Genomic DNA, 23,760 nt, shown 5'->3' on the forward strand with positions numbered 1-23,760 from the left:
GAGGAGTTGTCTCACTAAAACACATGAACTTCCAGGTCATGTTGACCCTACAGCAACCACTTTACTCAATTAGATTGCTAGTTACTGACCATGTGGCCTATATCGTGAATGAAGAGTGCGGTTTGGGACCAGTCCCAGGTTTGAACGTTATTAGAATATAATGGAGCTGTTTGTCAGCAACATTTAATCTAGGAGGAAATCTCTTACTCATGTATACAGGGAGATTTAGCACGTCTCGCATGCTTTGCAGAAAATGTAGGAACGTTTTCTGAAATTGTGGCAGTAATTACGCATAGATTTACAGATAGGACTGTTTGGATGGAGTCTTTTGTCTGGAAACAGAAAAGTCTAGACGTGAGCACCCTGTTGAAGACTGCCTGTACATCAATACATCTCATTATCTGTAGCCGCTTTATCCTGTTCTACAGGGTCGCAGGCAAGCTGGAGCCTATCCCAGCTGACTACGGGTGAAAGGCGGGGTACACCCTGGACAAGTCGCCAGGTCATCACAGGGCTGACACATAGACACAGACAACCATTCACACTCACATTCACACCTACGGTCAATTTAGAGTCACCAGTTAACCTAACCTGCATGTCTTTGGACTGTGGGGGAAACCGGAGCACCCGGAGGAAACCCACGCGGACACGGGGAGAACATTAGTCTGGTTAACACCAGACCATATCACAAGTGAAATATGGTCTGGAATCCGCCTATTGAATTTCTCGTAGGGGAGGTGTGGTTTACAATTGTCAACGGCCGTTTATTGGACATTGCGAATGTCTATCATTTGGCGTATGCCATGGCCAATCATGGCAGTTGTACCCGGTGACGAAGAAGACGAAGAGGCGAAGAAAGACTAACGCCAAACGCTGTTCTTTTTTTAAAACAAACTTTCGCTCTAAACTATTCAGAACAGTGTCTAAAGCTTGATCGAAAGTTTGGTTCGTATCACTTGCCGCCATGTTAAATGTGATCCGTAAACAGTCCCAAATAAACTACAAGCTTCCGTTTGTCGAGTAGTACGCGTCACCGTCTTTCCACCCCTCCCCACTCTCTGATTGGCTCCCTAACTCAGGCGAGCCTTTAGACCAGACCTGGGCATTTTCCGGCCCGCGGGCCGCATCCGGCCCTTTGGTTCATTCTGACCGACCCGCGTAAGGTTAATTAGAAATTACAAAATAAACGTATTTTCTAATTTTACCTCATGCATGGACTGAATGTGCATTGCTTTTATTTTGAAGTTGTGTTCAACAAAAACGCAATGCGCGCGACATGAACATGACATGAAATCCCACGAAACCTAATCCCGCGATAACTACTTCCGTAATTTGTCCAGACCAACCACAAACTTGTACGTCATCCTGCAAACGGTCCAGCCAATCACATAGTGTGACGTCACCAGCAGGCGCCGGAGCCGATCTCCAGCGAAAAACACCAAATGAGGTGATTAAACTACAAATGTGGGCATCATTATCATCATATGATGTATCTTGCTTGATATTTGGAGTAGAAAGACAATATTGTGATGTCTTTATTGTGTTTTGGGGTGAATGTGACTGAAAAAAAAAAAGGTACAAACGTTCACATTTTGTTAACCACTGTTTTGGGAAATTTGATTGAATAAATGACATTTTTTGTAAGGCAAGCTCGTTTTTCCCATACTCTTACCAGTCTTAGCAGCTTGTAAAAACAATGTTATTTACTGCTTTATATAAAGAAATACAATTAATATTATGCAGAATTTAATTCAGCCTTTTGGTCCGGCCCGCCACAAAATTTTCTGTTTCTCATGTGGCCCCATGGAAAAAATAATTGCCCACCCCTGCTTTAGACCATAGTTTCCATGCTGTATTTTCAGATCGGAATGATTGTGCAAAGCAGCATGGGATTTCCCAGGCTAGGAGAACATGCAAACTCCACACAGAAAGGCCCTCGCCGGCCACGGGGCTCGAACCCGGACCTTCTTGCTGTGAGGCGACAGCGCTAACCACTACACCACCGTGCCGCCACATCAATACATACTCGAGAATAATTCATGGAAATTGCTATGATGTACAAGTTGTAAATTTCACATTATATTACATTAAGAAAAGGACAATGCGCACACATAGCAAGTGGGGTTTTTGTGTAGGGGTGGATTTTTAAAAGCCATGTGTACTTTATTAAACACACTTACCTTGTTAGTCCATGCACGGTGTGTATAAATCGTTCTTAAACCATTCATTAGTGTGAGTTTGCTGTTCAGTTGAAACTCTGCAGCTGTCCCAGACTTCCTGTAGATTCCTGAAAAGCCTTAAAATGTCTTAAAATAGATTTATGAATTTTAAGGTAATCATCTCTATTAGGGCTTAAATTTTGAGCCTATGATTTAGCACCTTGTAAGCAAATTATCTTTTTTTTTCTGGTTTCTCATTTTACATTTTCGGTTTTCAAATATAGAGAACGCTGGGTTTACTTATGTAATACTTGCATAACCTTGAAAGACAAAGCAAGCAGACAGGAAAATTAAAGTAAAAAAGGCAATACTACCATATTTGGCTTGTGTTGACATCCCCCCCCCCTTGTTCAGGTCTTAATGTATTATAAAGCATTCGTAAAGAATTGTGCAGCAAGCTTGCCTGATACCAGGTCTCACACACTACCATGTCATTTGCACTACTTTGCCAAAAATTCTCCACCACCTGCTTGTCTCTTTCCATCTAAATCAGGGGTGTCCAAATTGATCCATAAAGGGCCGTGTGGCTGCAGGTTTTCATTCCAGCCATGCAGCAGCACCCTGACTTGGCTCATTCAATCAACTGAACTGTCTTCACACAGTCAAATACTTGCAGCCACACCCACCCTTGATTAAAGGGTGGGTGCGTCAGTTGATTGAATAAGCCAAATCAGGGTGCTGCTGCATGGCTGGAATGAAAACCTGCAGCCACACGGCCCTTTACGGATCAGTTTGGACACCCCTGATCGAAAGAAACGATGATCTACGTTACACTTCTACACCTACAAAGAAACCTACGTGTCAACTCTGCATGGTGTGTTCTTAATCCAGGACTCAGCAATTCAGGTATCAACTTCTCTTTTATTGTTACATTGCATACTTACAAATTATTTAGTATGTACATTATGTACAAGCAGTTTCACTCTGATTATAATATTGCCTAAGGGCACACAATGAGTCAGTGTCCAGTGTCCTTCATTTAAAAGAGCAAATCAAAAGAATGCATAAACACAGTAACGTTACATGGTCGTCTCCAACAGAGCAGTGTCACTGTTAATCAGAAGCACTTCAAATGGCTTCTTAATATTTGGCTGAAACACACACACACACGCAGCCATTACTGAGCCCTAAGGTATAGTAGATGTCTGTGTGTGTGTGTGTCATCTCCCTGCTGTTTTGTCTAAAAATGGAGACGCAGACGCTTCATCACACGACAGTAACAGAATTATGCCACGACCAAAATTAAATTTTCAAGGATCCTCTTCACAACGCTGAGACAATGTAGCAGTTTCCTCAAGAAAGAAAAACTAGGCACTTCTGGGTTGACAGTAATGGCAGTAAGGGAATTTTGCGCATTTTAATGGAAGAGATGGTGATTACTTAGCACTGCTAACAATAACTTTAGTTATCGTGGACACACGCCGACATGAACGAGTCATCAGGCGGTCAAATTCACTTACAGGTCAGTCATTAATGTGCATGTGCGTCATGAAAGACCAAATAAATGGCAATGTTGAGTCAAAGGTGCTCAATCACTGGTGAGTCAGTCATGTTTCTCTGATGCTCTCGCACTTTTTTTTAATGGGATTAGTTTAACTTTAAAAAAAAAAAAAAATCAACTAGCATTAACTGTCATCAGCCAACTAGAGAGGGGGGAAAAAAAGCATAATGAATATAAGACAATTCTGACTTTGGCAAACCATGATGATGCCATTGGACTGTTCGACTCGCCTGTGGCATTTGACGAATAGTAAAGTCGTCAAGGCTAAATGCAATAAATACTTCACATTTAGAAGTTATTCAATCTGAGTCATTCAATGTGAGGTAGTTCTCCTCTCATTCCAGCAGCACTAACAGGATCCTGTCAGACCACTCTATCAAAGCTCATCCCTCACCCAACGTTCTCCAACAAACTGGATTGGTGCGTTTGTTGGGCAGAAAGTGAAGAGGTTTCGACAATCCCATTCACACCAGTTCATCTGTTTGTTTGTTTTCAGTAGTTTTCTAAAAGCCTAATGCTAATACTAATATGCTTATGCATGTCCCGGCAGATACTTATCTCTCCAACCCACAGCTAAATTCTCGTCTTCAGATTATAGCACTGTGTGTGTGTATCAGGAAACACACACACACACACACATCAGACTTGTGCATACATCCTTGGTAAATGTTCACAGTGCCTTTTCCTTAAATTGTGCCCACCTCCGTCAGCATCCTACAGCAGGCCCGTCCACAGGTTGTAGCAGGCCGTGTTGATCACAGACTCGAGGTGGTGGTACATGGAGACGAGCTGCGGAGGAGGACTGCTGCTCGGCTGCGCCTGGGACGGCAACGGCTCCCTAAAAACCACCTTCAAGCTCTGGAGGGAGCAGGAAGATGGAGATCGGGAATGTGGATTCGTACTGCTTTGTCACTTTTTTGCTCACAAAATTGAAATTAATAAAAAGTTCTAAGGACACTGCGGGAATCGCTCACCGTTTTTCCTGCCTGGGAATCCAGGAAGACGAGCACGAAGCAATCGGTGAACTTCTGGTTAAGGACAGCCTGGGGGGAAAAAAAAAAAAGACGTAATTGAAAACAGTAATGTTTAAATTTCCCATGTCTTTTGCCTGTTTTCTTTTCGGTTAATTTGCGCTCTGATCTGTGCGACCCATTTAGGGTCAGCGAGCATTAAAGCTTGACACACTGCTTTAGCACAGGCACCAACAATCTTTGTTTGGAAAGTATGGGAGGAAAAAAATTCCAGCAATTACAAAAGTCCTTTCTTTTGATCTACAGTCTCTCATGTAGAGAATTACGTAGAAACGAACCTCCTGACAGTCCAGAAATGCCGACAGTTATTCCATGTTAAATTCATTTAATCCCTTCTGAGACTTTAATTTAACGTTTTAAAAGCACACAAGTGTCGCTGCAAACCACAAAGGTCTGAAAATGTGAAATAGACGAGCCTTGTTCTCGCAGAAAATAAATGTAACAAGCTCGGTTTAATTTAGAAAACTTCAAGGTGACTCAAGACTTTCATACTGATGAATGATTTCATGCTAATTTGTTGCATAAATTTAAAAAAAAAAAAAAAGATGGAAAGAGAATCCCAGGATATAATTAAAACACAAAAGGTAATCAGAGGACATAATGTGGAGAAGTAATTGAAGGGAAGTGGATGTAATAAGAGTTTCTGTTGCCTAAATGCTCATAACCAAAGCTATTTGAATGTAAATGGTGTTTTCTGAAGAGAAAGGACACCAGATTTCTGCCAAGTGATGTGGACAGCTGGAGTCAGACTGTGTTTGCAGGAAGATTCCATATGGACGGCCCACAGTTGCACTTTTCATGTCTCAGGAAGTTAATTATATTTATATTTAAGTTCAATCTTGTTGTTTCTCAGTGGTATTGAAGATGTCACAGTTTATCTGAGGGGAGAGTCATTTCCTTTTTTTTTTTTAAAAACACCACAGATAATCAATACCTCCAGCTCCCTAGTAATGGTAGCCAGGGCCGCTGACAGCTTTGGCTGGGCCCGGGACAAAATGCTCTGAATGGGCCCCCCCTGGGCCAACCCACACACACCTCTCTTATCCCAGTCTCTACTCACTCCAACCCTTAAATGACCGGTATTCAAAAAGGTATTCCTAAACTCGTGGATAGTCTACTATAATCACGCGATTGGGGTGCTCTTGAAGGAGCAGCGATGGACAGGGGATTTCGGGCAGGGCTGGGGGCGAACATAGTATACTGTGCGTGCGTACCGTCCAGTGTGAAAAGCAGAGAAGAACACACCGCTCGAGAAACGGCGGGATATGATTGTGGGCTAATGTGAATATTCTTAGCTTCAATCAGATATATGAAACACAATGTTATTAAGCCGTTGTGGTTATGAAATGATTCAATGCCCTGTGCGTTTGATATGGTGTTCAGTGTGACTTGCTCTCCCCTCGTTTGTAACATGAATTGCGTGCCGCGCGTGCCTTGGTTGGGGTTACTTTACGGGGCTGGAAAAAGTTGGCTGTCTTACCTGGCTCAGCTGCCCCACTGCCTTTGCTAGTACCTGCTGCATCATCCGAATCTTTTTTAAAATATTTATGCAGTGAGCCCCTGAGTCTCTTGGTTTCTTCCTCTCTTTTTCACTTTTCTTTTCTGTGCTCCTGACTTGTGCATGTCGGCAAATGCCACGCACGTTGATTGTTGAAGCGCTATGATTGAACGATGTCGTTTTTTCCCCTTAATCAAAGAGTCAGACCAAACCATTTTTGCATTAGGGGTGGTAGGGGGTTCTTGACGCCTTTTTCAAAGACAATAAAGGCAAAAGATCTAGAAATCATTTATTGAATGCAAATATAGCACATTTCTCCCCCAAATCAACATATTTTGAAATGAAATAAAATAATTTAATCGCAACTTCATGAGAGTCCAGTTTTGGGCCCCCCCATTCCTGGGCCCGGGACAACATACCCGTTTGTCCCCCCCCTGTCGGCGGGCCTGATGGTAGCAGCAGGTTGTAGGCCCTACTTAGAAATACACAGGCCTACAGAGCATAAAGAGGGGATTAGAAATATTCTTTTATTACTTTTATTATTCTGATAGAGAACGGTAGGTGTGAATGACATTCGATGCTTATTTACGCATATTTTATCATTAACACTGATTTCTCCTACTTTGTGATGTATAAGTGAGAGTTAAGATCAGCTTTATATTGCACAAATAAAGCTGTTTGGTGAAACTTTGAAGAAGAGAGTGTACCGATTTAACGTTTTACATAATTAGCATAATTAATGCGAAGTAAATGCTAATTTGCAGAATTGGTTTTTACTAATTTTTCAAACTTTGTATTCAGTGTACAACCATCTATGTTCCTGCCAATTTCCATGTAAATATCTTGAAAAATAAAGTTATTAAGGAAAAACATTTGATCTCATTTGTTATTGAGGCCCATTTTGGACCGTGTGATCCTCAGACAGAATATTACGGCGGTTTTTGAAAAATTAAGCCTTTTTCCGCCCTCAATCTTTTGATTTGTAATATCTCAAGAAGGGATAAACATATTTTAATTCTGTAAAAAGTATGTTGTTCTGAATTCAGCAGTTTCAAGCAATTTGGACTGAATTTTAATTTTCACCTGATATGCCTATCCAAAGTACTGAACAGATCTTAACGAGATAAAATTCTTTAAAAAGCTTATGAGCTCTGCTTTCCAATGATAATATTCACGATAGAAAATATTAAGTTAAGCAATGACAGATTTGGAAACTCAGATGAGCGTCTGCATGCACAATTTTCACACCACGGCCAGTGAGCGTCTGATTCTGATATGCCCATTATTATTATTATTATGATGAAGAGGAGAAGATTAAAAAATATATATATATAATAATACAATAAAATATAAGTTGGCTATTTAAAAAAAAAAAAACACCACCCACATTCAAATCAGTAAGGTGCTTATAAAAGGTAAAATGCTTTTTCCCGATATTTTCTCACTCTTAGTACGCCTGTACGTCATCCATCCAAAAGACCCGTCTCCACAGCTCGCTAAATTGGCAGCTTCATTTCCAGCAAAATAACAGGGTGCTGTATTTCAGCATTAAACTGCTTAAATGACAAACATATTGTCTGGTACACCCACAAGCTGAAAACATGAAACTACGAGTCCCATTTGAAGGGAACGTTAAACTCTTACCAGGTACTGAATGCCGCAGTCATCCACAAAGTGCCTGCAGCTCTGTGGGAAACGCGAGAGCAGCACCTTGATCAGACTCTGGTACCAGGCAGGATTCATCGTCAGAAAACATTCCTGTCAACACACAAAGACTCCCATCAGAAATCAGATCAAGTACTGTCAAATTATCCAGGTGAAAAATAAGGAACGTCAGCTGTTCCTTTCTGTATAATGAATAATAATGGAATATTAGATATATGGAAATGGATAGATTTTTTTTTTGAGCTCATACAGACTACACAGATCTCATCTCATTATCTGTAGCTGCTTTATCCTGTTCTACAGGGTCGCAGGCAAGCTGGAGCCTATCCCAGCTGACTATGGGCGAAAGGCGGGGTACACCCTGGACAAGTCGCCAGGTCATCACAGGGCTGACACATAGACACAGACAACCATTCACACTCACATTCACACCTACGGTCAATTTAGAGTCACCAGTTAACCTAACCTGCATGTCTTTGGACTGTGGGGGAAACCGGAGCACCCGGAGGAAACCCACGCGGACACGGGGAGAACATGCAAACTCCACACAGAAAGGCCCTCGCCGGCCACGGGGCTCGAACCCGGACCTTCTTGCTGTGAGGTGACAGCGCTAACAGTGCTACACCACCGTGCCGCCCCGACTACACAGATTTCAGTGCAAAAGAATAAGGTGCAAGGTTATGGAGGCTGGACGCTAATAAAAATATGTGAAGATGAATTTCATATATTTTAACTATGTGTCACAATAAATAGAATCCTTTTCTATGTGGTGCATTTAATTAACATTTTTTTTTTTAAAAAAGAATCTCAGACGCTTCATTTTTTACCTAATTGACAAAGTCAGTATTTATGACATTTGAGTATTTGTATTTCAGGTTCTGACTTGTTAACCCTTTCAGCACTGCGTAATTTTTTTTCCAGAAGGGGTTTCCTTACGACAGTGCGACCGGAATAGCGGTCTGCAGTGGTGAAAGGGTTAATATCCCAAATCTTATCCTATAATTATGAATCATGTTTTTAAAGGCAAATCTTACCCCTGGGCAAGGACAAAACAAGCAAAAGGAGAAAAAAAAGCATACTTTAATTAAATACACCACAGAAAATTATTAATGTGATGTGTATATAATTAAAATGTACAAAATTCATATTCAAATACTTTTGTAAGGTTCCATGCTTCATACCAGTGAAACAGAACAATGCTGGAGTGGTTACCAGGCGACTGAAGCAAGATTAATAGAGCAACCATTCTTTCATTGCTGTTACGCAAACGTCTGTTCCTAATTATACTGCAGTTAAAATTTGTTACATCTTTAGACAGAGGTGGACAGTAATGAAGTACATTTACTTGAGTACTGTACTTAAGTACACTTTTTGAGTATCTGTACTTTATATTTTTGGGCAACTTATGACTAACTTCACTACATTTGAATGACAATTATCGTACTTTTCACTCCACTACATTTCTATCAAGGTCCTCGTTACTACAAAGCAGCTTTGAAACTGGATGTTTTTTTTTTCCCATTTCTTTTCTAAAACCTGCTTGTTTTTTCGCAGGTGACACCAAGACAGCTGATCAGTAATCACTAGGGTCACGTCACATCCATAAACTGTATAAAATCAAGTTCAATTATTTCTCAGCAGTGTTATTTTACATCATTAGTTGACGGTAGAATGGAAGGAGACGGTTCTTCTGGAGAAAGAACACACACCCATGGCTTTACCTAGAACCCATGTTTCAGTTTTCTGAAAGAATTAAAAATTCAATTCATTTTAAATGTTTGCTTTGTTTGCCTAAAACGAACCACATCACGGCCTATAAAAACTCGCCGTCCAACCTGCGGAAGCATATTGAGGTCTGTTAACGTTTTATTCCAAGAGAAAGCTTGTAGTGAAGTTGTCTGTGCTTTTAGAGCGAGCGATAACACTACAATAGCTATGCAGTCTGGTTAGTCACATGACTTTCTATGGATTTGCCCACCAAGTTGCCATCGCCTTGTCCACAGTTAACGTTGACACATAGCTAGTTAACTTGGACACTGTTAGTTAGCATGTAAACATGGAATTACGCAAACATGAATAACGTTAACTTACCTGAAGTGCTTTCAGAAATGTTTGAGCATAATCTTGCCAAATAAACAGAATGTAGAAATCTCTCTTTTCTAGTAGCGTTAGCTACACAATATGATTTCGAGTTTGAAGAGTTTGCTAGCATGTCAGGTGGAGTTTCACTGACTAGCTACCGTAGCTTAACGTTAAACCACCATGATTCCACAGGCAGATTCATATGTGCATGAATGCATACACATGCGCGCGCACACACGACCTGTGAGATGGACAGTATTGTACTAGTCAGTCGCAACAAATTGTTGGAATTTTTTGTTTTGATGTCAGATGATGGTCTGGCATTTTTTTGTCGTCTTGCTTAAAGCAGTGTTGCTGTTGGGCAGTTATTAAGCTTGAGGTGTGGACCTGAGTTTTAAGCAGGTTGGATTGTCATTTTTATTTTCTGGGCAAGCTGCATTTACAGCTATTCCACTGTCTTCCTGATTAACATACACATACATGTGCTCACACTGCCAGAGCTGGGTCAGAACACTACCATGCTGCTTTGTAGGGGTGGGGAGGAGTGTGACGATTTAAAATAATAATAATAATAATAATAATAATAATAATAATAATAATAATAAATTAAAAAAGAAAAGAAAGAAAATGGCTCTTTTTCAGTTCAGTTGTGTTTCATTTTGTAACATTCCACCAGATGTTTATTCTACAGGTTCTACAAGTTAATCAGTAAATCCAGTCGGTTGCTGCAGAGGCATTAGGTTTTGTAAGCGTTGTGGCAATAATACAACAATGACAGAAAATGCACTTTTAATACTTAAGTATTTTTAAAAGCAAATACTTCAGTACTTTTAACTTAAGTAAAAATTTGACTGGACAACTTTCACTTGTATTACAGTAACATTTGACCAGCGGGATCTGTACTTTGACTTAAGTAATGAAGTTGGGTACTTTGTCCACCTCTGACTTCAGAGAATGTTTTTTGGCCAACTTTCCTAAAGATAGGTAAATGATGCAAAATCAAACGCACTGATCATTCATGCATTTACAAGCCTCATCATCATTTTGTGTGTTAGCTTGACAGAACAAAATAAGTTAGTTGTGCTCTGAAGATCAGCGCCAGTTTATCATGATGGTGCATCACCTCTCCACACTTCTGTACCTTCTATATAGGAAAAGCTTTCACTTCTACAAGAAACAGGACCATCAGGAAGTTTTGCACACTTCACTCTCAACCCGAATTTGATTTTTAAAGGAAATCTAATTCCTGGCGTCTTTCCTCTCGATGCCTTATCGGCGTGTGCAGAAACACCTCCTCAGGCTCCATCCATCCTAGCATTGTGAGCCTGCCTACGCCTGACAGCCGCGTACATCATCCAAACGAACGTATTAGAGACGGCGTATCTGAACAAAATCGACTTCTGACTTAATTTTGTGAGGGAAAACAGCAGCGGGGAGGTCATGTGCTTGGTAATGCAGGCTGTAGGGGGGAATAATCCAAAAAGATTTTTACTCGGGTGAGGAGATACAACACTGAGGGTATCAGAGCCGGGTACTAATAACCTGCTGAGTAACATCACACAGTCAGAATACCTGTAAATAACCTGTAATATCAAAGACCTTAGAAGAATTCTGCTCTTATGCCACATTCAAATAATGACAGATCTTGGGAACATTAACAAATGATCAAACATGCGGCGTACCCAGGCTGCCTTCTTCTCGGGCATGTGACAGTATTTTTATTATTATTTTTTTATTAATTATGCTATATTCTGAATATCACGAGCAACAATCAAAACATGCTTTTCCTCCAAGTGCCTCCGTACATGTTAGCAGAGGAAATAATCACAGATACACTTCCACACACACTCTTAGACATATTTATACTCACACACTCACAAAATGACACACTGTACTCTCAGCAAAACCGCAATCTCAGCTCTCACACACACACACAGTCCTTGGGAACTGCCACTATGATGCACTAGTTTCTGCCAGCATAGCTAGGAGAGTTTTCTGTATTATGTTGGTGCCAAGCTAATGGTAATGTTAATTTGGATAAAACTTCTGGAGGAACACACTTACTGCAAAACACTAACCAAAAAAAAAAGAGAAAAGAACAGAGGGTGAAAACAGGTTATGGACAGTGGGAGCGTTTGACGTGTCAGGATGAGCTGTGTGACATAAACAAGGGACCTGCTGTGGGATGAGAGGAACATTAAAGGTTTGAGCTGCTGGCTCTGGTTGGCCATGTGTGTGCGCTGCTGGATGATGAGTGTAGCGTTTCCTCTGCAGAGCTGTGACTTACTGCAGCTGTCAGCTCCCCATCAAAACCAGCTGAGCCTCACAGAACATATTGACACGGGAAGCGAGAGCCGTGTAATGTTCTCGCGGGTTCCTAAAGGCTGACTTATTTGAACACTTCGAATGCATTGTGTGCGCGCCTGCGTGCATGCGAGCGAGCGAGGGAGAGAGGAGAGGGGATGGAGAGAGAGAGAGAGAGAGAGAGAGAGAGAGACAGGGGAGAGAGGGGAGGGAGAGAGAGACAGGAGAGAGGGGAAGGAGAGGGGAGAGAGGAGAGGGGAAAGAGAGGAAGGAGGAGAGAGGGTGAGAGAGAGAGAGAGAGAGAAAGGCGAGAGACAGTACGGGAGGGTGGGTGAACAGGATGTTCATGTCTATGAAGGTTTTCAGTCATCTACATTATTTCAAACACACGTACTTCTGCTGTGTCCTGTCCTTCACATCACGCTACGCTCCTTTTTTGTTTTAGTGCAATTTGGCACTTAGCGTACTTTGGAAAAACAGATGCCGTTTTAAAAATGTGCTAAATACATTTGACTTATCCGAGGACAAACGCAAATCACAAATGCCATCCATCATTTATTCCGGTAGTTTGACGAGAGATTATTAGCAGGTATTATATATTATTAGATGCACAGCTCCTCACTATCTCTCCCTGTTTATTAACTTTTTGGATATCGCTGTTAGAAGGGATGAAAGTGCAGAAACATGCAGCAGCAAGATCTGGCAGTCAGTTTATTTAAAAAGAGACTCACTAATGTGATCCTCGATTGATGGGCTTCAAACTGAATAATAAATACGAGTTACTGCAATTACAGATTACACTGTCAATTTTAAATAGCATGTCGATCTCAACTGCAAAATAATTTAAGGACAGTTTTGTAAAACTCCGAAGAAGCAATCCAAAACAAATCCAGAAAATAAGACAAATAAGCATAGCTACTGAGTTCGGACAATCCCTATAAAAGGATGACGCGTCGGTGCGTGTCTGTGGTAGCGGACACGCTGCAGTGACTGAGCTGCATTACTGAACAATTAAGGACATGCCATGTTTCGGAGGCGCACTCGCTGTTTAGGTGTCATTTTGCCTTTTTTTGTTCTTCTCCAGAACTCAATGTGCTGCCTTTTATGAAGTCTTACAGGCATCCCTAAATGTAAATTGGCTGTGCTGTGACCGCGCTTGGTTATTTCCAGCTGACTGGTATTTATCAATATATGTACAAGTAAGAAAAAAATCTGAATTGCCAAAATATTTGCAAATCTTTCAGGAATTTTTTTGTTGTTTTTTGTTCAGTGTAGCCTAGGGCTGAACGATCTATCGTTTTCGACCGAAAATCGCGATCTCAGACAACACGATTTTGGGATCGTCAAAGCCGCGGTTTTTCTCAGTGCTCCTAAACTGACCCATGTTTTGTTTCGTCAATAAATTATCCTCATCTTTTACACTACAGACAAAAAAATTACATCTTTGTGTTCAGGAAAGCCTTGTGGCACTCAGTGTGAAAGAATTTTGTGAATATCTCCTTCCGTTTTCGTGTAAATCCCCGTTGTTTGGAGGGAGTGCTCTGAGGAAAAACTGCCCTCTCTGTGCGCGGGTGGGGGAGGGGCTGCTCGCTCTCACACACACACACAGGAGGGAGGGGCACAGACACAGGCTTGTAGCCTCATGGCAAATCATACATTCACACAGTACAGCTCAGCTCCTGCGCACACTACATCACTCTCTCAATTTCCCACAGGGGAATTGTTGGCTCTAGTTATAATTTATAATGCTTATGTACATTATTTTACAAAAGTGCAATATTTTTATGCTGCTGAGCCACTGATCAACCTTTTTTTATGTCTGATATGTTGATGGGAAAAGTAAAAGAAGCAAAAGTTTACTTAAGAAAGATGGCTCTCTTTTTATTTTAAGTTATTATAACTTGTTCCTCAGGCACTCAATGTTAATAAACAGGCCTACATTTGAAATCTGTTGACCTCAGTTTTCATTCTTGCATTAGCTTTATGGAATTCACTGTATTAATTAATTTGCACTGAAACTTGATTTAAAGAAAAAAAATCATGGTTGAAATCAAAATCGCAATATCTGCCAGAAAAATCGCAATTCAATTTTTTCTTAAAATCGTTCAGCCCTAGTGTAACCCATGAAACACAATTTAGAACACAGCTTTTAACATTTATACACTTCTTTTGGCTGCACCTGTTGGGGGTCACCACAGGGGATAATCCTTCCCAATTTTACATATTTGATTTGGCAGAGGTTTTTATTATTATTTTTTTAAAATACCCTTCCTGATGCAACCCTCCCCAATCTATCTGGGCTTGGCACTGGCACCAAGTATGCACTGGCTTGTGCAACCCCAGTGTCTGGGTATTTTACCTAAGTGCCTAACCTGCATGTCTTTGGACTGTGGGGGAAACCGGAGCACCCGGAGGAAACCCACGCGGACACGGGGAGAACATGCAAACTCCACACAGAAAGGCCCCCGTAGGCTGTGAGGCTCAAACCCAGAACCTTCTTGCTATGAGGCGACAGTGCTAACCACTACACCGCCGTGCCGCCCAACTTTTAACATTTATACACAACTTCAGTAGAAGATTCATAAGCGAGGCCCACTGTGCACTTATTTTTAAACAGCTGCTTTAATTTACATACATAATCACTCAGACTAAACACACTCACCCTGATACTGACCTATGGTATTTTGGGTCTGAATAAAGTTTAAATACCACATACTCTGTCATCCAAGTGATATTAACCTACAGTACCAGTCAGAAGTTTGGACACACCCACTCATAGTTTTTTCTGTACTTTGACCATTTTCTACATTGTGTAATGGAATTTTTTTAATGTCGTGTGTGTGTGTGTGTGTGTGTGTGTGTGTGTGTGTGTGTGTGTGTGTAACAGGGGTTCATGACCCGTTCATGAACCCAGCACTATCTGTGCGCGAGACGGTCAGTACGTGCAAAAAGAGATTAGCAGCATGGTGGTCATTTCCTGTGTCTGCTGATTTTTACATAAGTAGCATAAGGCTACGTTCACACTGCAGGTTGAAGTGACTCAAATCCGATCTTTTCGCCCATATGTGACCTGTATCCGATCTTTTATTGACAATATGAACGACACAGATCCGATTTTTTCAAATCCGACCCAGGCCGTTTGGATATGTGGTGCTAATTCCGATCCCTATCCGCTCTTTTCATATGCGACTTCAGTCTGAACCGCCAGGTCGCATTCATCCGACTTACACGTCATCAACAAGCCACAAACGTCACTATTCTGCGCTGAAGTAGGCGGCGGGTCTCTCAAAAAAGTTACAACAACATGGCGCATAATCACGGGCGCAGATAGAGGGTGGGACGAGTCATATTTAAATTCACCTCGTTCGGTCCCCCCCACTTATAGGGAGGAAAAAACGTCTATGCTGTCTTTCTTTGCATAAGGCAAACCTCACGGAAAAATCAAAAGACTAATTACCATTCGGTTTATTAAGGTGCACAGCAGTGTATACATATAGTTGCAACAACTCACATAAAACAAAACAAAGACTGATATTCGGTTGGTTGAGCTGCGCAGACTGCACAGGTTGCGAGCTCGAGCTTGGTTGCTATGGTTACTAACAACAAGTTTGACAGGCATATCGGGGTTGGGGTTGGTTTGCTGGCAGCTTTGTCCCCCCCAGTTTTTTGTCCCCCCCAGTTCAAAAAACGTATCTGCGCCCCTGCGCATGACATCAATGCGAGGGACGCTTCGGGCTGTGAAGGTTCTGAATCTTCTCAATGGAAGGACGCAGAGGTTAGGGAGCTGATTTCCATTTGGGGGGATGCAGCTATTCAAGCTAGATTGGATGGGTCATACCGCAACCGGGCGGTTTTACTTCCGTAAACACTGGCCATGCTCACTGCGTGTGACGTCGTCGTATCCTGCAATGCGCATGCGGAACACTTTTAGGTCGCTTTTCGTTCATACTGAGGATCACATACAAGTCGCATATATTTGTTAATGTGAACGACCTCACAAAAAAAATCGGATTTCACAAAAAAATCGGAATTGAGCATTAAGCCTTGCAGTGTGAACGTAGCGTAAAGGATGTTACAAGTTCTGATAAAAAAAAAACTTCTGTGGTAAGCGTTTAAATCCTTGTCTTCGATTGGGTTAGGATTTTAACAGAATATTCCTCAAAGGTATAAATGCCATTGTAAGAAAGGGGAGTTGCGCGCCCCCCCCCGGACCATTTGCTCAGTTTTTCTCTTTGCATTGAGAAACCTTCAATAAAGATTCTTTTTCTCTGCTTGGATCCGAATGAGTAAGAGTTTTTCCACCACAATTGTAAAACAATACTGAAGACATCAAAACTATGAAAAAACATCTGGAACATGTATGGAATTATGTTTAAAAAAAAAGTTAAATATAAACAAAATGTGTTTCATATTTTAGATTCTTCAAAGTAGCCAGTGTTTACCTTGATGATGCTTTGCACACTATTGGCATTATCTTAACCAGCTTCATGAGGTCGTCACCTGCAATACTTTTCAATTAACAGTTGTGCCTCGTGAAAAGTTAATTAGTGCAATTTCTTGCCTTCTTAATGTGTTTGAGATCAAACAGTAAATAATAAAAATACAGTAACGAGCCCTATTCCACAACTGTAGTAATCCATATTTTGTCAAGAAGCGCTCAACTAAGTAAAGAGAAACGGCATTCATCATTACTTTAAAACATTAAGTGACTTAATTAATAAAATAAAGAAAATCATCGAATTAGAAGGTGTGTCCAAACTTTTGACTGGTACTGTACTTTAATGTACTGTACTGTTAAATTACTGTCCTCATTAACTAAACACTTACAGCAAGGACAGTTTGTCACATTACAGGTAATGAGGGACGCTCAATCAGCTGTGAACAGAAACACTTAACAGCTTCCTCTGCTGTACATTCATTGTAACTTTACTAAACAATTTCCACATACGAATAAGGACATGATTCAATCAGCTTGTCTAAAATATTCAGGACAGCCGCCGCCTCGGCATTCAGACCAGACTTGCAGACTTCAGCTGGTTTGTGGAGAGGAGCAGCAGCCCCAGGGTTCTGCTTCACATCAATAACACTGTGTGTCCTCGTGTATTAAGTAATACAGTATTGTATAATTTGAAGCGTCTGTCCACCAGGGAAAGGTTTTCAAAATTATATGTATGGTGGTGCATGTGTATTTACCAGCTGAGGGTCGATTTCTCCAATAGAACGGCTCTGCACTGCATCCAGCAGCTCCTCGAGCTCAGTGAAGGCCAGCTTGCTGAGTTTGAGTTTGTCGAGGGCGGCATGCTCCCCGTGGAAAAGCCTCCGCCACAAGTTATCCCTCCGGCAGTGAGCCATGGCCTCCGTCACGCTGCTCTGGATCTGCTTTCGTGCCGACATCACCTCGCTGTTCAGGAGTGGGAACAGAGGGGACGAGGAATCGGGAAAGTCTGGAGAATGCTCTTCACTCTCAGCTCCTGATGGGTGCTCTCCTGGTTCAGGGTCAAGGTTAATGTCAGGCTCAGAGGGCAAGGCTGAGGCTGTCTCTTCCCAAAGGTCATGTTCAGATTCCCGCCCTCCCATGATGCCTGGATCTGCTCTCTCAATTGAACCACGCCCGCTGAGGTCACCGGGGTCACGGTAGATCTGAGGGAGTTTCTTGAAGCGGCGCATGTCAGCTGTGAGCCGAGGGAACAGCTCTCTCTGACTGGTCATGATCACATAGTAGCGTAGCCTGTAACACACACACACACACATGTAAAGAGAGCCATCTTCTTACCCAACCATCAATAATAAAGAAAGAAAGAAAAAAGAACAGAGACAAAGAAAGACAGAAAGAAGGACAGAAAGGACAAAGAAAGGACAAAAAGAAAAAGGACAAAAAAACAGAAAGGAGGACAAAAAGAACAGAAAAGAGGACAAAGAAAGGACAAAAAGAAAAAGGACAAAAAAACAAAGGAGGACAAAAAGAACAGAAAAGAGGACAAAGAAAAAGAAAAAGAAAGAAAGAACAGAACAAAGAAAGGAGGACAGAAAGAAAGAAAGAAAGAAAGAAAGAAAGAAAGAAAGAAAGAAAGAAAGAAAGAAAGAACAGAAGGACAGAAAGAAAGAAAGACAGACAGACAGACAGACAGAAAGACAAAGAAAGGACAGAAAGAAGGACAAAGAAAGGACAGAAAGAAAGAAAGGACAGAAAGAAAGAAAGAAAGAAAGAAAGAAAGAAAGAAAGAAAGAAAGAAAGAGGATAGACAAAGAAAGGACAGAAAGAAGGACAAAGAAAAGAAAGAAAGGACAAAGAAAGAAAGAAGGACAGAAAGACAAAGGACAAAGAAAGGACAGAAAGACAAAGAAAGAAGGACAAAGAAAGGACAAACAGAAAGAAAGGACAGAAGGACAAAGAAAGAAAGACAGAAAGAAAGGACACTAAGAAAGAAACTTCATGTCAGTCATGATACAGCACCCATGCAGTCAGTAATTACAGATATAGAAAGTGACATATGGTAATACACCAGAAAAAATGGCAATAAATATCCGTGCCTTTTCTTTCTGAGGCGTGTGTTTGTGTATAAATAGACAAAAACAAAAAATTGTTACTTGTTACACACACAAAATCTAAACTCTAGCTTGTTATCCAGAATAATACTGAGCCCATGTTTCCTTCTGTTCCTCTGTGTACCTCAGCAGGTGTCTCTCGCCCTCAGACTGCTCCTCGAACGGAGCTGCGTTGTGACAAACGAGCAGAGAAACATCAAAGTCATCGTGGTGTCTCAGCCCCTCCAGGTCCTTATAGGTGCCAGAGCTGAAACAAGAGAGAATGCAGCTTTTGTTCAAGTACTGAGGACATCGACACAATATAAAATACAAAACATGAGATAAAAACAATTTTCTACTCCAGAAGTTCAGTCCCAACACTGGAGAACAGTTTAATATTCGCAAGTGATTGTGCTCCTGCAAACGTTAGCTGGTGACTCACCCAAAAGAACACCGTGCAATGCATTTATAATGGCAAGGTTTCAGTTGGTTTAGCTCAAATAACCAGTGGTTTAAAATATGATTCTGAAAAAAAAAAAAAAAGAGAGGTTGGGGGGGGGGGACCCCACACAGCACTGTTGCTGAATGTGTGCTTGTTTGACACCACCAGCACCAACGTCAGGAGGCCTTGGTTGTTATTATTATAGCTACAGTTAACAAACGTTACCTAGCAGAGAGTGGCCAGCACACACTGATTATTTTTTACCTTATGGTCTGAGTTGCACAGGGATACCCATATTCTGGTGTAATTAACCATTTCTTCGAATTAAACACTTCCATATAAAAAAAGCTAAATTCACGCACCTTTTGTGAACTCTGATTAACTACTGACATACAAGGCTAAGCTAACTCAAGTTCGTAAAATCAGCAGCAATACTGTTTTTAAAATGTTCTCATGAAACCAGTGGCGGCTGGTGGGCTTTGAAATAGGGGAAGCTCAGTTTTAGGTCTACGTAATACAATTTTTCAATTATTTGTTATTTGTCATGAGTCAATTTGTTGTTACGTGGGTCTGTCTCAGAAACTGGTCTCTCATTTGGGACATTATGGTCAAAAAATAAATTTTCTAATTTTACTTTTTTTTTTTTTGCATTTACCTAACACACAATGTTTCTTTTATCATGTTTAATAAGAATAAAGATAGCATCTTGCTTTATCTGGCCTCGGCTGTGGAATTTTTTTTTTATTACAATTCAAATGTTTTTGTAAAATTTTTTGAAAATATTGAAAAAAATTTCCTCTTTTTGATTGCTTGGGTTAAAAATGCCAAGTTATGATGACTGAATTGATTATTCACTTAAATATGAATAATACGATACCATTTTGGGTATTTGATATGGCGAAATAGGACACAATGGAAAAATCAAGAACACACCGGAAAGATGAGAATAACGGCGGCGGTAAAAGAACAGCGACTGTACCGGCTGAAGGTTGCGCGGGTCTCTGCTGCGGCACACGAGCAACGGGACATCACTACCGCACTGGACAGAGCGCGAGGCGGGGGCGGGGCAAAATGACTGGCCGTACTTTGCCATTATAGCAGATAGATACCAGCTGTTAGCAGCTAGCACTGCAGATCCCAATAAGGCTCAAGCTAGCCTACAACCACGTTGATTGAACTACAAATGAAATAAACAAGTGAATTCACGAATGATCAAACTGATAGAATGGATGAAAGTTAACGGAGCACAACGAGTAATATTTACATTTATTTACAGAGTAATGTACAGAGACATCAATGAGAAGAAATGTTTATATGAAAAGAAACTCGGACAGCACTTTGGCACACGACTACACTTTCTCGACATCCGCTGGGGACTGACTGATCATGCTTCCGTGTTCCTCGCCGATGCCGAAGTACAGCGACCGCCCTCCTCATGTCTTTCAAACACCACCTCCAATAATCCTTTATCAGCCCGGCTTCTTGGCCCTCCCATGTCCCGTTTACCCCCAGAGATACCCGGCTTCCCCGGAAGTGACGATTTTGTCGATTTTAACCAATAACAACTAGCCGAAATTGGCTGTTCAGAGCCGTCTCGTAGACTGCAACAGATACCCGGCTGCCAGTCCATAGAGCCCATTGAAATAAGAAAGGTTACAGCCTGGCAGCAAAGGTGATTCTCGTAGCGAACTGCAAGTTCGTCAGACATCACTCAAATAAGTTACAGGATGACATAGGGATAGTTATGAACATAAATACAATCTTGGGCATATATTATGTTATGCAAGTTATTGTTTTAATGAGAATTCAACGTCGTAGACGCCGCAGTTTGGGGAGAGAATTTTAGGGGAAGTTCGGCTTCCCTTGTTGTCTCTGAGAAATCGCCCCTGCATGAAACAGACTTTGTTTTCATATGATTCAACACTTGGCAGTTAAAGCACAGACACTAGATAAAATACGCTGGAATCTGTATTAGCAGCCAATCAGCTCCAAGCCAAGTAGCCTTTATCAGACACACACAGCTGTATCTGGACCATCTGAAACTGTCTGTCTGTCATCGCCACATTCCCGACAGAATTTCAGTCCACTGTGGATTGCTTCTGAGCGTAACCGAGATGCCAGACAGACGACAAAACTATTTTAATAGCTAATTTAACTAATCTTGGGAAATGTGCACCGGCTCACTGCCCGGAGCATAAAATATACATGAAAGAACATGAAAGATGAGAAAATGGACGGACACTCAGCCTGAGCTCTTGCTAGATGGCAGGGTTTTTTGTTTTGCTTTTTTTACTTTAGCATTTAATAAAATACTGTTATTACACCCTTTGGGTATATTATCATTTCGGTATTGTTACTCTTCCAGTTTGCACCTCCATTTTCAAATGTAGATGTAACTTCATAAAGTTCTTCCTTTAATGATTTCCACAAAGCTTTGGTGAGAAACGGACGAGTCGTACCTGTTCCACAGAGCCACGAGGGCATACTCATGCAAATCCGCACTTGGCCCGCCCTTTTTGTTCTCGATGTTCACTGCAGCCTTGGACATGCGGAGGGGCTTCATGCCGTAAGTCCCAGCGTGATCAGTGATGTAATTATACAGCTGGTGAGCAGTTATCATTCCCGTGGACATGGAGAAATTTCCTGCGCAAATCATGACCCAGTGACAGGGGAAAGAAAGAAAAAAAAAGCACATTAACCAAACATGGCTTAATTGGTTAGCTGTATTACAGGAAAAAAGGGAAACTCTGTACATTTTAACCAAAGCATTAATTTTCATAGTATACTGATGTTTAGTTCAGCTTTTGTTATATTATATTTTGTTATATATACACATCTCAGGAAGTACAAATACTGGAAAAAAATAGCTTTATTCAATTCCAATTTACAAACACGAGCCATTTATTTTGCTTTGCTGCTCACAAATAACCTGAACATACCCTGGCTTTAATGGCGTCTTTAAATATGACTTTTCCATGCTCGTTAGGAAAATATACGAGCTTTCTTTAAGTCTTATGCACAGAACAGTAGAGCTATGCACTCACCGTGGAACACGTGATTGCGGCCAAATTTGGGGATGTCGGGATGATGGGAAATGAAGTCCTCCAGGAAACTGGTTAGCTGATAGCCCTGCCTCAGGGTCATGTGACAGCCTAGCAGGTACTGATGCACCACACGCAGGTGGAAATCGTAGCTGAACGAGTGCACGTGCATCAGGTCCCGCACTTTATCACACTCTTCAGTGAACAGCATTGACAGCTGTAGGACACACACACGGACACACACACACATTCCATCCACAGTTATATAAAACATGCCGATACATCACTTAATCTGTTGATTGGTGCTCTGATTATTCAATTATCCAAATTTCTTTTAAAAAAAATGAAAGAAGGGGAAAATCTCTTCAGCACTGTTACCAACTTAAGCAAAGCACATTAAGGAAACCATATTTATATCTGAAAAAGTCTTGTTTAGCCTTCCACCAATTTCATCATGGCAAAGGGTTTATCTGCAAAGTTGCATCTCTTGTTTTGCCAACTTTAGACTGCAGCATTTTCATTGCCCCAGACACCAAACAATTCTATTTTGGACATGCCACGGCCATTTGCACACATGCACATGCATTATGATTAAGGAAGCTCATAACATGACCTTGAAAATACTAACCCCATTCCCAGAAAAGTCGGGATATTTTCCAAATCGCAATAAAAACAAAAATCTGAGATTTGCTCATTCAGGAGAATGTTTATTTAACTGACAAAAATACAAAGAAAAAATTTTCAACAGTTTTACGAACCAATTTAACTGTATTTTGCAAATATAAACGAAGTTAGAATTTGATGTCTGCAACACACTCAAAAAAGGTGGGACAGAGGCAAAATAAGACTGAAAACTTTATATGGTGTTCAAGTAACACCAATCTGGAAGATTCCACAATAAGGAGGTGAATTGGTAACATGATTGGGTATAAAAAGGAGCAGCACCAAAAACTCAGACTTGTAATCAAGGATGGGTCGTGGCTCACTCCTTTGTGCCAAAATTCATGAGAGAATAGTTAAAAAGTCAAAAAGAACATTTCACAATGCAAGAGTTTGTGTCTTTCAAAATACTATAGTCTGTAACATTGTGAAAAGTTTCAGGAAATTTGGAGACATCTCAGTGTGCAAAGGGCAAGGTTGGAAACCACTGTTGACTGTGCGTGACCTTCGAGCCCTCAGGCAGCACTGCCTGAGAAACTGTCATGCTAATGTGACAAATACAGCCACATGGGCTTGAGAGTATTTCAGAAAACCGTTGTCACTTAAAACAGTCCGCCGCTGATCCAGAAATGCAACCTGAAACTGGATTACTACTCAAGGAAGAAGCCATTCATCAATTCTATGCAGAAATGCCACCAATTTCTCTGGGCCAGAACTAATCTCAGATGGAACGAAAGACAGTGAAAACACGTGCTGTGGTCAGATAAGTCCACAGTTCAGCTTGTTTTCGGG

At 41.1% G+C, this 23,760-nt stretch overlaps 1 protein-coding gene across 13 annotated transcripts in view; it reads right to left on the reverse strand.

Moving 5' to 3' along the window:
- Positions 1–3,060: 3,060 nt before the first annotated feature.
- Positions 3,061–23,760, reverse strand: part of szt2 (SZT2 subunit of KICSTOR complex) — a 290,455-nt gene continuing 269,755 nt past the window's right edge. For all 13 annotated transcript variants that reach the window (XM_060919698.1, XM_060919695.1, XM_060919703.1 and 10 more), the window contains 7 exons: positions 22,312–22,525; positions 21,727–21,910; positions 18,971–19,093; positions 17,494–18,028; positions 7,894–8,007; positions 4,695–4,763; positions 3,061–4,578 (listed from right to left, as the gene is read on the reverse strand). In XM_060919698.1, coding sequence (XP_060775681.1) covers positions 4,435–4,578; positions 4,695–4,763; positions 7,894–8,007; positions 17,494–18,028; positions 18,971–19,093; positions 21,727–21,910; positions 22,312–22,525 — 1,383 coding nt within the window. In that variant the 3' untranslated portion in view covers positions 3,061–4,434. The remainder of the gene's footprint in view (positions 4,579–4,694; positions 4,764–7,893; positions 8,008–17,493; positions 18,029–18,970; positions 19,094–21,726; positions 21,911–22,311; positions 22,526–23,760) is intronic.

Source organism: Neoarius graeffei, chromosome 4 (assembly GCF_027579695.1).
Source record: "Neoarius graeffei isolate fNeoGra1 chromosome 4, fNeoGra1.pri, whole genome shotgun sequence".
NCBI classification, from domain to species: Eukaryota; Metazoa; Chordata; class Actinopteri; order Siluriformes; family Ariidae; genus Neoarius; species Neoarius graeffei.